Source organism: Piliocolobus tephrosceles, chromosome 4 (genome assembly GCF_002776525.5).
Source record: "Piliocolobus tephrosceles isolate RC106 chromosome 4, ASM277652v3, whole genome shotgun sequence".
NCBI classification, from domain to species: Eukaryota; Metazoa; Chordata; class Mammalia; order Primates; family Cercopithecidae; genus Piliocolobus; species Piliocolobus tephrosceles.
This window is the reverse complement of record NC_045437.1, coordinates 42,787,631-42,803,675: the sequence shown is the minus strand read 5'-3', so window position 1 is coordinate 42,803,675 and position 16,045 is coordinate 42,787,631. Positions and strand designations below refer to the sequence as shown.

General features: G+C 36.7%; 1 protein-coding gene across 1 annotated transcript in view; it reads right to left on the bottom strand.

The window, feature by feature from the left end:
* NNT (nicotinamide nucleotide transhydrogenase) overlaps positions 1 to 16,045 on the bottom strand; it is a 104,990-nt gene that overhangs the window by 19,648 nt on the left and 69,297 nt on the right. The window contains exons 18-19 of the mRNA XM_023216413.3: positions 14,555 to 14,714; positions 12,444 to 12,525 (exon numbers count right to left, since the gene is read on the bottom strand). Of these exons, the coding sequence (XP_023072181.1) occupies positions 12,444 to 12,525; positions 14,555 to 14,714 (242 nt within the window). The remainder of the gene's footprint in view (positions 1 to 12,443; positions 12,526 to 14,554; positions 14,715 to 16,045) is intronic.

Below are 16,045 nucleotides of genomic sequence, written 5' to 3'. Positions count from 1 at the left end.
TATAGTTTGAAGTCAGGTAGCGTGACGCCTCCAGCTTTGAAACCACAATGAGATACCATCTCACACCAGTTAGAATGGCAATCATTAAAAAATCAGGAAACAACAGGTGTTGGAGAGGATGTGGAGAAATAGGAACACTTTTACACTGTTGGTGGGATTGTAAACTAGTTCAACCATTATGGAAAACAGTATGGCAATTCCTCAAGGATCTAGAACTAGAGGTACCATATGACCCAGCCATCCCACTACTGGGTATATACCCAAAGGATTATAAATTATGCTACTACAAAGACACATGCACACGTATGTTTATTGCGGCACTATTCACAATAGCAAAGACTTGGAATCAACCCAAATGTCCATCAGTGACAGACTGGATTAAGAAAATGTGGCACATATACACCATGGAATACTATGCAGCCATAAAAAAGGATGAGTTTGTGTCCTTTGTAGGGACATGGATGCAGCTGGAAACCATCATTCTTAACAAACTATCACAAGAAGAGAAAACCAAACACCGCATGTTCTCACTCATAGGTGGGAACTGAACAATGAGCTCACTTGGACTCGGGAAGAGGAACATCACACAGTGGGGCCTATCATGGGGAGGTGGGAGGGGGGAGGGATTGCATTGGGGAGTTATACCTGATATAAATGATGAATTGATGGGTGCTGACGAGTTGATGGGTGCAGCACACCAACATGGCACATGTATACATATGTAACAAACCTGCACGTTATGCACATGTACCCTAGAACTTAAAGTATAATTAAAAAAAAAAAAAAAAAGAACTGAAAGTAGATCTACCATCTGAGTCAGCAATCCCACTACTAGGTATCTACCCAGAAGAAAAGAAGTCATTATACAAAAAAGATACTGGCACACATGTTTATAGCAGCACAATTTCTGATTGTAAAAATATGGAACCAGCCCAAATGCCCATCAATCACTAAGTAGATAAATAAAATGTGGTATCTCAGCCATAAAAAGGAATGAAACAATGGCATTCAGAGCAACCTGAATGGAACTGGAGACTAGTATTCTAAGTGAAGTAACTCAGGAATGGAAAACCAAATGGAAAATTATATTTTCTCACTCATAAGTGGGAGTTATCAGGGCACAAACGCATAAGAACGATAATTGAACTTTAGGGACTCAGGGGAAAGGATGGGGGTGGCAAGGGATAAAAGAGTACACATTGGGTACAGTGTACACTCCTTGGGTGATGGGTGCACCAAAATCTCAGAAATCACCACTAAAGAACTTTTCCATGCAACCAAACACCTATTCCCCAAAAATCTACTGAAATTTTTTTAAAAATTTTAAATTCCTCCTGAAGACTCTAGGGCAAACTCTATTCCATGCCTTTTCCAACTTCTGCAGTCTTCCCTCTTTCCTTGGTGGGGGGCTACATCACCCCAACTTCTGCTTCCACTGTCACATCTCCTTCTCTAACTCTGATCCTTCTGCCTCCCTCTTATAATGACCCTAGTGATTACACTGAGCCCACCCAATAATCCAAGAAATTCTCCCCATCTCAAAATCCTCACCTTCATCAAATCTACAAAGTCCCTTTTGCTATGTAAGGTAACATAGTCGTAGGTTTTGGGGATTCAGATGTGGACACTTTAGGAGACCACTATTCTGCCTACCACAAAGCTCTCCAGTCCTGAAATTCAGTGAACTAGGACTTCTATTTTAGCTACATAACCCAATATATACTTTGTGATTACTGTTGGATTTCAATTTTATATCCCTCCTTGATTCCAGCTTATTTTGTTTAATTTTATTTGTTTTTAATATGGCTTTTTTCACCTTTAAATTAATCCATCTGGCTACCATCTTGAGGCTTTAACTGAGGTATCTTGGACCAAATTAGAAATTAAGGACCTCTAAAAATATTAGTTCTTTTTGTGATGCCTTGATTAGCTGCAGACTGCATAAAGACGTTTTTGTTGAGCTAGTTGTAAAGGGTAAATAATTTTGAGCTAGTTGTAAAAGGTAAATAATTACCAACATAACCATCATGTTATGCCTAATATCCCAAAGGACCGATCATTTTATATCTACTTGCACAGTAATTTATTACACTAAACTTTATGACTCTAAAGTCAGAAAAAAATATGCAAGATTATTACAAGAGAATGCCAATGTTTTGAGAAAAATAGCAGAATACAGTCAAATGCATAGAGATATATATGCATGCTGATGAGTCAATGTGAGTTTATAAAAAATTCTGGCACATGTAACTGGCTAATCCCCAAAGTATGTATTAAAATTAATTATATCAGACACTGGTTGGCCATGATGAGCAATTTCCCGGAACTGATGGCCAAAGCTCATCAATGTTCCGTCATCACATGAAGAATATCCAGAATTTCAACATGCAAAGCCTACCAACCTTTTAGTTCTTCTCTTTCAACTATGAAAATTATATTTTATTATGCAAATGCTTAAAAAAGAATCAGCTATCTGTCACCATGATAAGATCCTACAGAGGAAAATAACTAAAATAAGGTCATAGAAAGATCTTGCAGGCTTTCAGAATTCTTCCTTTATGCATCTACTTCTTACTATACAATAACATAACTGGTTGACATGAGTGTGCTCTCCTAATTAAGAGTTCCTTGAGAATAGGAACAAACCATGTCTTATTTATCAGTTCCTGCCACTCTATTGCAGGGACTCAATTAAAGAGAGAGAAGGAGAGAAGGAGTTTTAAACAACACAATGTGCCCAATAAAGTATACTGATTTATATACTTTCTATGTCTCTTTTTAGAGAAAGGATTTAGAAAAGCAGTATAGGGTAGCAGTTCAGAGTTCTAGCTTCCCACTGCCAGGTTCAAAGCATTTGAACAATTTACTTCTGGGCACCTCCATTCCCTCACATGTACCATGGGATTGATAATAAAATCTCCTCAGAGGACTATTGAGGGATTTAAGTGATGTAGTTTGTGTAAAAAGCTTTTCATACAAGGTGTTTTAGACCAACACCTGGCAGACATAAGTGTTCAATAAATGTACACAGCAATTATCCTGTTCACATACATTTTTGTATAATATAAATGTTCACCTGTGTTTTTCAAATAAATGCATATTTTTAATAATCACTTAATATAAAGAAGCACACATTTTCACATTAAAACAAATGTTGATTTAAAGTCAACACTTACTGGGTTGCTTTTCTAATTTTTACCTTGTAATGCAAGTAAAAATCAATAGAGTCCAATAAAAGCCAGAAATTATTTGTATTTGCAGCTACATCAAAAGTATTAAAAAACTATACAGTCAATCTAGATTGAGGCCAATAATTATCAATGTTGGGCTCCCTGGGAACTTGGTCAAAACTAACATTCAAATACTTTGATAGAGTCAAATTTCAAAAGATCATTTTTAACCATTTAACTGATATGATTAGGCAAAAATGTATTGTTTCTTTGGTTGACAGATACAACAAATGTGATCAAGTTAGGATAATCTCTTCACTATCTCGAAGCAAAAAAAAAAAAACAAAAAATTCAACACTATTTGCTATTTTCCTCTCTCAAATATGAAAACAATAAAGCCTTTCATGGAACATTAGATGATAAAAAAGCTTAGGCTTCAGTCATCAATTAAGAATAGACCCAGGCACAGTTCAGAAAAAGTAGAATAATCTACTCAAATGAAACAACCTGATCTTCAGAACCGTTTAAATCAACCAAGGAAGAATAAAAACAAATACGAGTATATACAAGAACTATTCATGAATACTGAGTATACTTGGTAAAATATGAAAAAGAAGAAATTCAAAAAGTACTATTTTTAAAAAACCTCTTTTATAATACATGATGACATAAACTTCATTCTTTAGAGGTTTTCACAACTTCACATTAGATTTCAGATACCACATGTTTTAAAGGGGACACTACAACAGAAATTTCCATGATCACAGACCATGGAGACAATATGTCCTTACCAGGGTACTTAACAAAAGTTTTCTTGGGTATGTGAGGCCATTAAAGAATATAAAACATTCACCGCATGCATCCTACCAAAACTGTTCAAACAATGTTTTGCTTCTTGTATTATGGAAATATCCAGACCTAGTTCAGCAATAAACTATTAAGAATGTTTAATTAAATCAAGCATCCCAATTCAACAGTTACACAAAGAAACTATAAGTACAATTGGGCCCCTTTCTAAACTATTTAGAGTACTTTTTCCATTTTGCAGCTTCTTGCTATTATACATAGTGACAAGGATTAACAGATTTTTTTGAAAAAAGCTCTTTACAACTTTCAACTATTTGCTTACATGTTTTGTGAGTCACGATGCAAAATTTATGTCCATACTCCAGATGTTCAGAGTTACTTTCCCTTATTTTACTCTGTTTTACATTTTAAAATCAAGCTGGATATAGGACAAGGTACATTGATAGATAGCATTTTGGAATTCTGCCTTCCCAATACTATCATCCCACAATTTTCCTAAATATGTTATGATAACCTTCTAGGAGGTTGACAAATTAAACAAAATACATAAACAGAAAATAAAAAGAAGGCTCATCTGTTAAATGTCTACTAACTTTTCCTGTTTTAAAACTATAAATATTTAAACATCCATAAAACCTTAATGGTTTAAATAGAACTTAAAGATCTTCCAGTCTTCCAACTGCTTCCTAAGGTAGGAATTCTTCATTTAGAAATTATACCAAAAATGTTTGCACAGTGTTCTGTCCCAAAAATAGGTTGGAAATTCCACTGTGGATACAATAAAGAGTCCCTAGTATGGGCTATACCTCAAGGACCTGTGGAATTCTGTTTGTATGTGGCAGTGTTACATTCTGAGGAGGGTCTCTGGAGGTAATCAAATGATTTGTTACTATATTCAATATTTTTTTACATTTAATTATGCATTTCACTTGTAAAAAATATGATAGACTCACTGAAAAGGTAGGTTTCTTTGGTTTATCACATGCTGATCAGAACTTCTGGTGACAGTTTTAAATCATGCTTATTAAAAGTACAAGGAAAAGGGTTTTTTTTTTTTTATTAAGGAATCATTTTAGTGAGTCAGTTCTGAATAAAAATTTCCAAATCATGGTGTCAGCAGGGTAATTGTTCCTGTTAGATAAATAATCTTTGGTGGTGAAAAGGCCTGGACCAACTGGGTGAGGCTAGTCTATCCATCTGAAGGGAAATATGGTAAGAAGTGAAAAAAAAAAAAAAAAAATCCTGATGAGGCACTTGCTGTCCACAAAAACTAATGAATGAGATACGTTGTAGAGTCAACATCTCTGGTGAGGCTTTCCAGGCAAAGGAATAAACACCTAGATTTCTAAAACTATCAGAGTCCTTCTTAGAAGCAGCAGTTCTGATGAATTCACTCATACAATTCCTAGTGAAAAAAAAAGTGTTCATTTAATTTCCTAGAACTTTCCAAAAGCCAGAATTAAAGAACACTTTGTACTTTTCTTTTTTTGAAGGCAAATAAGGGCTGAACTGCTACTCTGTTTCTGAATTCTGCTGTTCATCACGGCCTTCCCTTCTTTGGAAAAAAATATATATATATGAAAGAGAGCTTACGAAAACATCTCAGGGGAACAATTTTTCTAATGCAGAATAATAGACCTTGTCTTATGAATGTGAATGAGGAAATGTTTGACAGGCTACAGTCACATTTTCCATCGTACATGTGACCTGTGACACTGAGGCCACCCAAAGAGGTAAGTAAGAAGGATCAGCTCAGATGGTCTCGTGCAAACATCAATGCAGTCCTCTATAAAACCATGTCCCAAAACTACCTTTTCCATTCTGAGGAGAGTAATTATAGATTGTGCCCAAATCTAGTTTTCCCATCACTTAACCAAATCCAACTACCAGGCCCAGAATAGAAACTGTATGACTACTGACACTGTTTTGATTTTTAAATAGTCAACAAGATTATGAAGAATGATATCAGAAAGAAAGAATTCAATTTGCAACTAACTCTCAAATATTACATTCTGGCATATTATAATATGAGAGATTTAGTTAAAAGTATACATAATTTCACCTTTCTGTCTGAATAATTTTTATGATGCTATTGAATGGCTCTTGGAATGTAATGGCTAATGAGCTCAATAAAATGAAAATTATTTATAAGCAAGATCCTTATTTAGTTGTTCACACGAACTTCATTGTAAAAACTAAGCTCAAAGAATTTCCTGTAACTAATACTAGAACCAGAAGCCAAAAATCACCCTGATGGTCAGTGACAATGAGTTCATCAACAGTTAAGAGTTTTTTCCTCAGACCACAGGAATGCCTGTGACAACAGTTTATAAGGAATGCGTCCTAGAGTGGTATGACCGAAAGAGGCTTTACAAAGCACCTAAAGCACAGGCTTTAACCCAGTATTCTGTTCTTTTCACCATACCAATATGCTGTAGACAAGATAAAGCCAATCTGGGATGAAGGTGGCCATTTCCTAGGAGCATAACAGACACCTTTGATCTGGGAGATTACTAGCAACTCCACACAATAGGTTGAACATAGATGTGAGTGAATGCACATACTTTCTTTGGTTTTCCTCTCTTCCATCAAAGTTTCATTCATTTGACCAGTTATACAAATAACCCATACCCACTATCCTGCCACCATGTTTTTCGAGAAGGCAGCCCCAGTGCAAAGTGCAAAGAAACACACCACATTCTTTGAGAAAATCAAAAGTGCTGGCTAATTCAAGGCCAAATAGTGGCAGCTATAACTTTGAAATTCTGATACAATAACCTATGCTACAGCTGTTCTCTGGTTTTTCAAGTAGCATTGAAATTGGAGACAAATGGGGTTGTAATCTCCAATTCAGATTATCTTGAAGTCTATTAATTAATCAATTAATTAGTTAATTAACGTAAATTCCATAAGACCAGGAATTTTCAGCTGTTGTCTTCACTGAGGTATCCCCGGGACCTACAACAGTAGCCTGGGAAAGAGTGCTATATATTATAATTATTTGTTCAATGAATGGTTATGGATACGAATAGTGGTATCTGTATTTTATAAAAGTATTACAAAGCTGACATGAAACTGCTAAATAATGTCTATCTCATTATTCAAATACTATACGAGATAATTTCAACTGGCCTAGTTTCTATTCTCGTCAGAAGTATGTAACTTTATTGCTTTACCAATTTGCAAGCCTTGACTCTTCCTCCACCCAAAAACATAACAAATCTAAGAAGGCTGAACTTTGTTTATCTGAATCACATTTATCCATGGAACTCAGGAAAATCCTGGCCTAATGTGGTGGCTCATGCCTGTAATCCCAGCACTCTGGGAAGCCAAGGTGGGTGGATCACCTGAGGTCAGGAGTTTGAGATCAGCCTGGTCAACATGATGAAACCCCGTTTCCACTAAAAATACAAAAATTAGTCGGGCGTGATGGTGCATGCCTGTAATCCCAGCTACTTGGGAGGCTGAGGTGGGAGAATCACTTCAACCTCACAATTTCACAGAGTGAAATTTCAACAACAACAACAAAAAAATCCAGTTAGTTAGATGAACAAAATATTTTATATTTTCAAGTATCTTCAAAGAATCAATTTCTAAGTAAAAATAACACGTATTTAAACCTATAGCCATATTACACAGGACTGTAAAACATTATTAGACTGCAAATACCACAGGCAGCTAGATGTGTTTAGACAGTATATAAAAAATAAATGAAAATATTTATTTTTAAAAATATGCAAGATATTTCAGCTTGTAAAAAGTTTAAAATATCTCCTGGACAGCTAACTACTCCTTGTATTCTTACTACTACTACTCTACTTGTCTTAGCATGCTATCACATTAAATGGAATTCATTCATTCATTGATCTGTTAATAGTGATTTCTTCATAACTATAAACTTCTGAGATTTAGACTTATTCATCCTTGTATGCTCAGTACCTAGCAACAAATTTATCAGTAAGTTATTAATAGAAGGATGTGGTAGAACATTAACATGAAAGCAATACATAACATCAGTTAGTCACTCAAAGAAGTTGAAGCCAGGTGCTTTGGCTCACGCCTGTAATCCCAGCACTTTGGGAGGCCAAGGCAGGTGGATCACTTGAGGTCAGGAGTTTGAGACCAGCCTGGCCAACATGGCAAAACCCCATCTCTACCAAAAATACAAAAATCAGCCAGGTGTGGTGTGTGCCTACAGCCCCAGCTACTTGGCAGGCTGAGGCAAGAGAATCGCTTTGAACCCAGGCGGCAGAGTTTGCAGTGAGCTGAAATCATGCCACTGCCCTACGGCCTGGGTGACAACAGTGAAACTCCATCTCAAAAACAAAATAATAAGTTGAAAGGTATTTAATAAATTCAAATGACTTCTGTGATAATTCAAGCAATAACGATTTATAGAAAGAAAATCAAGAATTAATTAATTATAAAAAAGAAAAAAATTCTACCCCCTTTTTTTTTTGAGATGGTGTCTCGCTCTGTCACCCAGGCTGGAGTGCAGTGGCATGATCTCGGCTCACTGCAAGCTCTGACCCCTGGTTCACGCCATTCTCCTGCCTCAGCCTCCCGACTAGCTGGGACTACAGGTGCCCACCACCACACCCGGCTAATTTTTTGTATTTTTAGTAGAGACAGTGTTTCACCATGTTAGCCAGGATGATCTCGATCTCCTGACCTCCTGATCCCCCTGCCTCAGCCTCCCAAAGTGCTGGGATTACAGGCATATTCTACCCCTTTCTAATTACTCAATGGGAACACTATCTGTGCCTTACAATGAAAAGCCTATCATATAATCAATCCAAAAATTGGGAAGGAAAAAAAAAAAAATATCTGTGGCTCTTATGTCATAAGATTGTTGTCATAAAATCCTTTTAGACATCAAGTAGAAGTTAGGTAAGCTATACAGGCATTCTGGGCTACTGGGAAGCAAATGATATCTTGGCCACTAAAGAAAGTCTAAGCCAGTGAACTTCCATGACATTCTAAAATGAGTTCTTGTCATGAAATGTCATGTGCTTTATTATATAATCTTAGTTCGTGAGCATGTTATGACTATGGCCAAAGTAAAGGAAAACAGGAGTGTCTCTAAATCAATCATGGGCCTTGAAGCCAGACAGACTGTATGACAGATGCGATTTTTCTTGGCACCACTTGGGCGTAACTAATTGATGACAATCATATGTCCACACTGGCACATTTCCACAGGGGATGTGTGTGAATATGTCACCACATCTGGATGCTAGGCATGCTGGGGTCCTGAGGCACAAAGACCTACTAACTCCAGAGGCCCAGCAGCTGTACTCAATGAACACCGTGGGAGCTCCACAGAATGATGAAAGGACTAAATTACTGCAAACTGTAAATACAGATTTATTTCATCAAAATACGAGGTAACTGCTACAGCCATCTCTTGTTCAAACAGACATTTGCCCCTTAAAAAAAAAAAAGGAAAAAAGCTAGCATCTATGTATATATATATTCCTAACTTCGTAAAGAAAATTTGCATTTCTCCTGTGAAAAGATAACACATACAAAGAAAATCACAAAGTTTCTACAAATCTCTTTCAATAAAAAAAATTCACACAGAAAAATATGATGATCTACTGTCATCATTTTAGCAAGAATAGTCCTTTTCCATTTAATTCAAATTGAAGATTTACATAATTTGTTACAAAGTTTATGTTGAAAATTCAACATACTATAGTAAAAAAACTATAATATATTGATATATTTCACCTTTAATATGAAAGAAAGATGACTATAAATAACTTACAAATAGAGAAACTAGACTGAATTAATAATCTTATTCTGATCCTACATAATAAGTTATTAATAAATTTATAAAAGTATTTGAACTATGTTAACAATTATGTGAAGCAATGAAAAGCTCTCTCATGAAAAGTCTTTGGTCCTATTCACACAATTACTTCAATAAAAAATGTAGAACTGAAAAAGTATTCATATATGTATAATTAAATATTTCTCATAAACCTTTCATCAAATAATTACTTTTCCCAAGCAGTGTCACAGAAATCATCCTACAACAGTAGTTTATATCATATCCTCATAGATAAAATTCTAATTTTAATCAGATCAGAAACAAAAAATTCATTTGTCTTATCCTTTTTCCTTTCAGATCATTTTTCCCATCTCTCTTACTTCCTTTGACATTTCCCTTAAGGTCCTGTCTTCCTTCAAGCTGCACTACAGTCATGATGCTCTTCACTCCACATCCACTTATTTAACACTGGACTGATTTTCCAAGATGTCTGGTTAACCTAGGCTGATCAACGGGTTACAAGAGGTATGTCAAATTAATCCTTCCCTTCCCTAAGGATAACTAAGACATGAAAGGCATTTTTCTTTCTCTATTATGATTGCCACTCATCTCCTAAACATTTATATGGTGAAAGAGGGCATTACGAATACATTAGATTTTTTCACATGTGGACTGAATAGAGAGAGCAGTTTCTTTTTAGAAAAATCATAAAACGTTGTTTAACACATCCTTTTCACTTGCAGGCCTACAAATGTTCTCAGTAGCAAAATGATGGCTTTAAAAAGCACAGCTTAATATCCTATGTAAAAACTGGCATAAGTAACTAAAAAGTAGACTTCTTATGTAAAAATTTAAAAATAAAGTCAATGACTTTTCTCATCATCTATCTTCAATTCATCTAAGATTCTCAATAAACATGAAAATCATATCACAGAAATGCTGGTCCCACCACAAAATAGTATTTTGATTCTATATTTTGACAAACACAAACTATAGATTGGAGGAAGGAGTGAGAGAAGAAAGGAAGCATAGGAAAGAAAGGAAGGAAGAAATAAAAGTGCAGCTGACATAACTGCTGACACTAATACAATTAAGGTAGCCCCTTGATTTCATCATCTAAGTTTCTTTCACCACTACTAGTAGCTGGGACATTCCAGCCAGAGATTAGGATTCTGCATCCAGTCCAGCACAAGTACTCTGGCTGGCTCTAGGAACATTGTTTGGCTTATTTTCTCATCAGATGATGCTTTTGTCTTCAGACAAAAGCATAAGGTTGATGTCTAAAACTTTCATGAACAGAAATTAACAGTTTTGCCCACAAACATTACCATCCTGGTAAACAAACTAATTCTATTTAATGAGTTATCTTGTCTCTCTGACTTACAGTGACACATCATTGCAACTGCTAGTGAACCAGCCTCCCCACAAAACAGGCAGCAGTTGCCCTACCAGGGATAACTCATAGGATCTCTTCTCTGACTCCTAAGTAATATGAGAGTTCCAGAACAGGGACCCAAAGGTGAGCAGGACAGATGCAAAGTACCTTGAGGGTCACCACATTCATCACCCAATGGCCCTATTTGTACGTTCCTCAAACACTTTATCCAACATCATGGAGAATAAGCTAGTAAAACGGAGTCCCTCAACTTTGCCATTCTGCTTAATATCCTCCCAAGAGCAGACCAATGCCCAAATGGCAAGTGGCAGGAACAGCTGCTGCTCTGATTCATATTTCAAAACATGAATAGCTTTATGAAAAGAACACTTTCAGCAGTCTTTTCCACCCTGAGTATATGAGAGCTAACTCAGCAAAACAGTAACCAGCACACAGGTTTATTACTTGATCTTGCTCTTCAAGGCCTCTCTTTTAAGACCTTTTGTCTTTATTCAGTGTGACCAGAAACCAAAAAGATACAACTTGATGTACTTAAAATGCTTCGCTTGACCTCTTTCCTCAAATCAAACCACAGAGAAACAAGACTTTTGATTTCCCCATTAATAAATATTCAAGAATTTGGAATAACAAATTTACCTTTTCTAAAATGAGTCAATAATATTTGAGTTGATGCTAATCCAGGGACAGCAAAATCTAAATAGTAAGACTAAGACCAGAATATGGCTTGTTCGTTAACAACTTAACTTGTTTACCTAGGATTACATATGTAAAACACCACTTTAAGAAACAGTCATCTTTTTCAGAAGCCATTTACAGCTGACCCTTGAACAACATGGGTTTGAGCTGCGAGGGTCCACTTATCCACAGATTTTCTTCTGCCGCTGTCACTCATGAGAGCAAGACCAACTCCTCCTCTTCCTCCTTCTTCTCATCTCACTCAACATAAAGACAAGGATTAAAACCTTTATGATGATCCACTTCCACTTAAGGAATAGCAAATATATTTTCTCTTCCTTATGATTTTCTTACATTTTCCTTTCTCTACTATTTAATACATATAACATAAAATTTGTTAATGGATACACATTTTGTTTATGCTATCAGTAAGCATTCTGATCATCAGTAGGCCATTAGTAGGCACGTTTTTGAAGATTCAGAAGTTATATATGGATCTTTAATTGTATGGGCGGGTCAGTGCCCTAACCCCTACATTGTTCAAGGGTCCACTCTATTTCCTTTTCTCCACACACACATCTTTACACACACTGCAAGCCTCTCCACTGCAAACACTTACCTGACTTTTTTGCCTTGCTCAGTGAGCATCTTTACCAAATCAGCAATGGGGTATTGAGCTTTGGCTGCACAGAGACCATAGCCTGCAAGGAACATTAAGAACACAGAAGAATGTGTATTTTATTTTGAAATTACATGAAGTACAACTTCGATCAAAACACATGTTTATGCCAACAGAGGCAATCATTTAACAGGACTAGAAATGAAAGCAAACTTACAAGCTTGGCTTTTAAAAATATTGCCCTAAATTTGAAATTGAAAATGTAATGATTGCTCCTCAATCTTCTGTAGTGTCTAATACCGCTGTGCACCCCTGCCCCCGACACTGCACATACCCTTGGGTGTTTCCTCTCATCTCTTTCTCTGTCTCTCTCCGTCTCTCTCTCTCTCTCTCGTGTTTTTAAACTCTCTTCATACTTGGCTTTGATGACACTGCAGTCCCCTGTCCCAGCCTAACTTTGTTATTATTCTTCCTCTAGTTCCTTCAATAGTTTATCTCCTTCTTTTCTCCGCTTATATGACAAAGCTTCCAAAGGGCTTTAACTTTGCCCCTCACAATCTCCTTGAAAACCTCAGCTTATCTCATGACTTCAACAACCATCTGATGATTTCCAATCTGTCCGCAGGCTTGACCTGTCATTTGTGTCCCGGTATAGCATGCCTCTTGTCCCATCTCCACCTCAAATTTAATATCTCAAGAAAAGAACTCAAAATTTTCTCCCCACATTCCAAAAACTGTTTCCATATTTCTGATGTTATTACAGGTATAACGAAGAACTTCAGTCATCTTGACTGCCTTTTCTGTCCATTCTACCTGCACAATGAATCTCACATCTGTCCCCACTTTTCTATCCCCATTTTTTCAAATGCCAAGTCTCTGCTTAAGCTATTCCCACTGGCTTCTCCCATCCCAACACCATCTATCCTCTAAGGCCTAAAAACAAATCCTCACCTCCCTACAAACCTTCATAGGTTTCTTGTGATCAAAAAATTGTCCACATAGTTCAGTTTAGCCCTTATCATAACCCACCTTGCATTACTGATCTACCTATCTGACTTCATCATTAGATGGAAAATGCCTAGAGGAAATAGATTGTGTCCTCTACATCTTTACACCTTTATACTCCAGTACAGCATTGCTCAACGGGTAAGACCAATGACACTTGGGGTGTGATGTTCATTATGCAGCAGTGCCCCACACATTACAGTACATTTCATTCATCTGCTTCCATCCACTAACTGACAGTAGCAGTCCCATCTTTGGACAACCAAAAACCCAAATACACCTATATCAAAAGTCCCTAAAAAGTGATATTGTCCCAAGTTGAGAAAGCTTACACTGTAACATTCAACTCAGCTAATGTCTCCTATTTTTACTTCAGTACATAACTAACTAGTAAACTACTCACATGTCAAATCAGTAGATTTACAGAAAACTCATTTGATAACATGATAGAGTTAAAATCTTAATCTGAAACCAATGTATTACCCATAATACCATAGTATTCTGTGATAACAGTGAAGAGCTAAAACTCAGATAACTAGAAAATTGAGGCCTAGAGAGATTAAATGACTTGGGTAATGTCACATAGATTAAGAATTCTTAATTAAGAACAAAAGTGAGGTATCGTGACTCCAAACCAAGCAGTTTCTACCAGGCCACATTGCCTCATTTTGTTGAAAACCACATGATTCTTGATGATTTTTTAAATAATCATTTTTGAAAAAGAATAACATTTATTGAGCAACTCTAATGAGTGGGCTTAAGATTTTCATATACTATATCTAATTTAATCTTGACAATGGGCCCAAAAATTACCAATGAGAAAAAAAAAAGACTCGAATATGATGTAAACATGTACACATAATCACAGAAAGACATGGCTAGAACCCACTGTAAGAATTTATAGAATTACCATGTGATCTCCAGAATATTAACTTAAACTGGGAATTCTCAGTATTTTTCACTTAGTAATCACAGAATTGCTATTAAGTTTCCATCATATTTTCAAAACTAAAGAAGTTTCAATTCTACTTTCCTATTATAAGAAATTTTAACATCATCAATGATAACAGCTTTATAGGTTATTTGGTTTTGCTTTTTTTCTTTACCTGGTGTAATAATAATGTTATTAGCTTCTCGAATCATATCAATTGCATTGTCAAGGTTGATTTCCGTATGTGTGCCAGAAATTTCCATGGGTTTTCCACCAGCTGTTGAAGTGGTACCATAGCCTCCAAGAATCACATTAGCCAGGGAGCGATTCATTGCCTGGAGAGCCAAATTATCAGCTGTGAGAGTTTAATCCACATAACTTTTTGAGAATGGTACAAATGTTGTGTATATGATATTTGGAATCATTTTAAAAGGTTTATTTGATCATTTACAATATTTTAATCAGATAAATTTCAGCTGGTTTCTGAAAATCACTTCAAAAATTTAAATGACAGAATATATCTGAGAACCACATTATATTTTTCCCTATCAAATCAATTGCAAACTGATATATTTTCAGTAAAACAGTCAATAGAAACAAAGAACTTAATAAAAAATTATCAGTAAAATTCATAAAGTAATGAAAAAAATCATACCTACTTATTACTGCCTGAATGCTGATTGAGCAATTTTATCTCTCAGCTGAATTCTGCTATAGATTCCATCCTCACAGATACCAGCTGTGAAGAAGCAACTGGTAAGAATCAAAAAGAGTAAAGATCCATTTCGTCTAGAATATTGCTGCTCTTTGTCGTCAAGAAAATAGAAATATGGGGGTTGATACTGTCTTATTTTCCAAATCAATTATAGCTCCATAAATCTCCATACTTAAGTTTTAATAGAAGTAACCGGGTTCATCATTAAGGCTCTAAAATATTTCACTTCCAAATAGGTAGAAGGATAAGGTTATACACTCTTTAAAATTTATATTCACTCTTTTAACTAGAAAAATAATCATAAAAGAAAAATAAGGGAGGGGTGGAGCAAGATGGCCCAATAGGAACAGCTCCATTCTCCATCTCCCAGCGCGAGCGACACAGAAGACTGGTGATTTCTGCATTTTCAACTGAGGTACTGGGGTCATCTCACTCGGGAGTGCCGGACAATCCGTGCGGGTCAGCTACTGCAACCTGACCAGCGAGAGCTGAAGCAGGGCGAGGCATCGCCTCACCTGGAAAGCGCGAGGGGGAAGGGAGTCCCTTTTCCTAGCCAGGGGAACTGAGACACACAACACCTGGAAAATCGGGTAACTCCCACCCCAATACTGCGCTATAACACCGGCACACCGGAGAATATATCCCACACCTGGCCAGGAGGGTCCCACGCCCACGGAGCCTCCCTCCTTGCTAACACAGCAGTCTGCGGCAATCTAACCACAAGGCAGCAAGGAGGCTGGGGGAGGGGCGCCCGCCATACCTGAGGCTTAAGTAGGTAACTAAAGCCGCTGGGAAGCTCGAACTGGGTGGAGCTCACAGCAGCTCAAGGAAACCTGCCTGTCTCTGTAGACTGCGCCCCTGGGTACAGAGCTCAGCTAAAGGAGCAGAAGCCTGTGCAAACGCCAACGACTCTGTCTGACAGCTTTGAAGAGAGCAGTGGATCTCCCAACA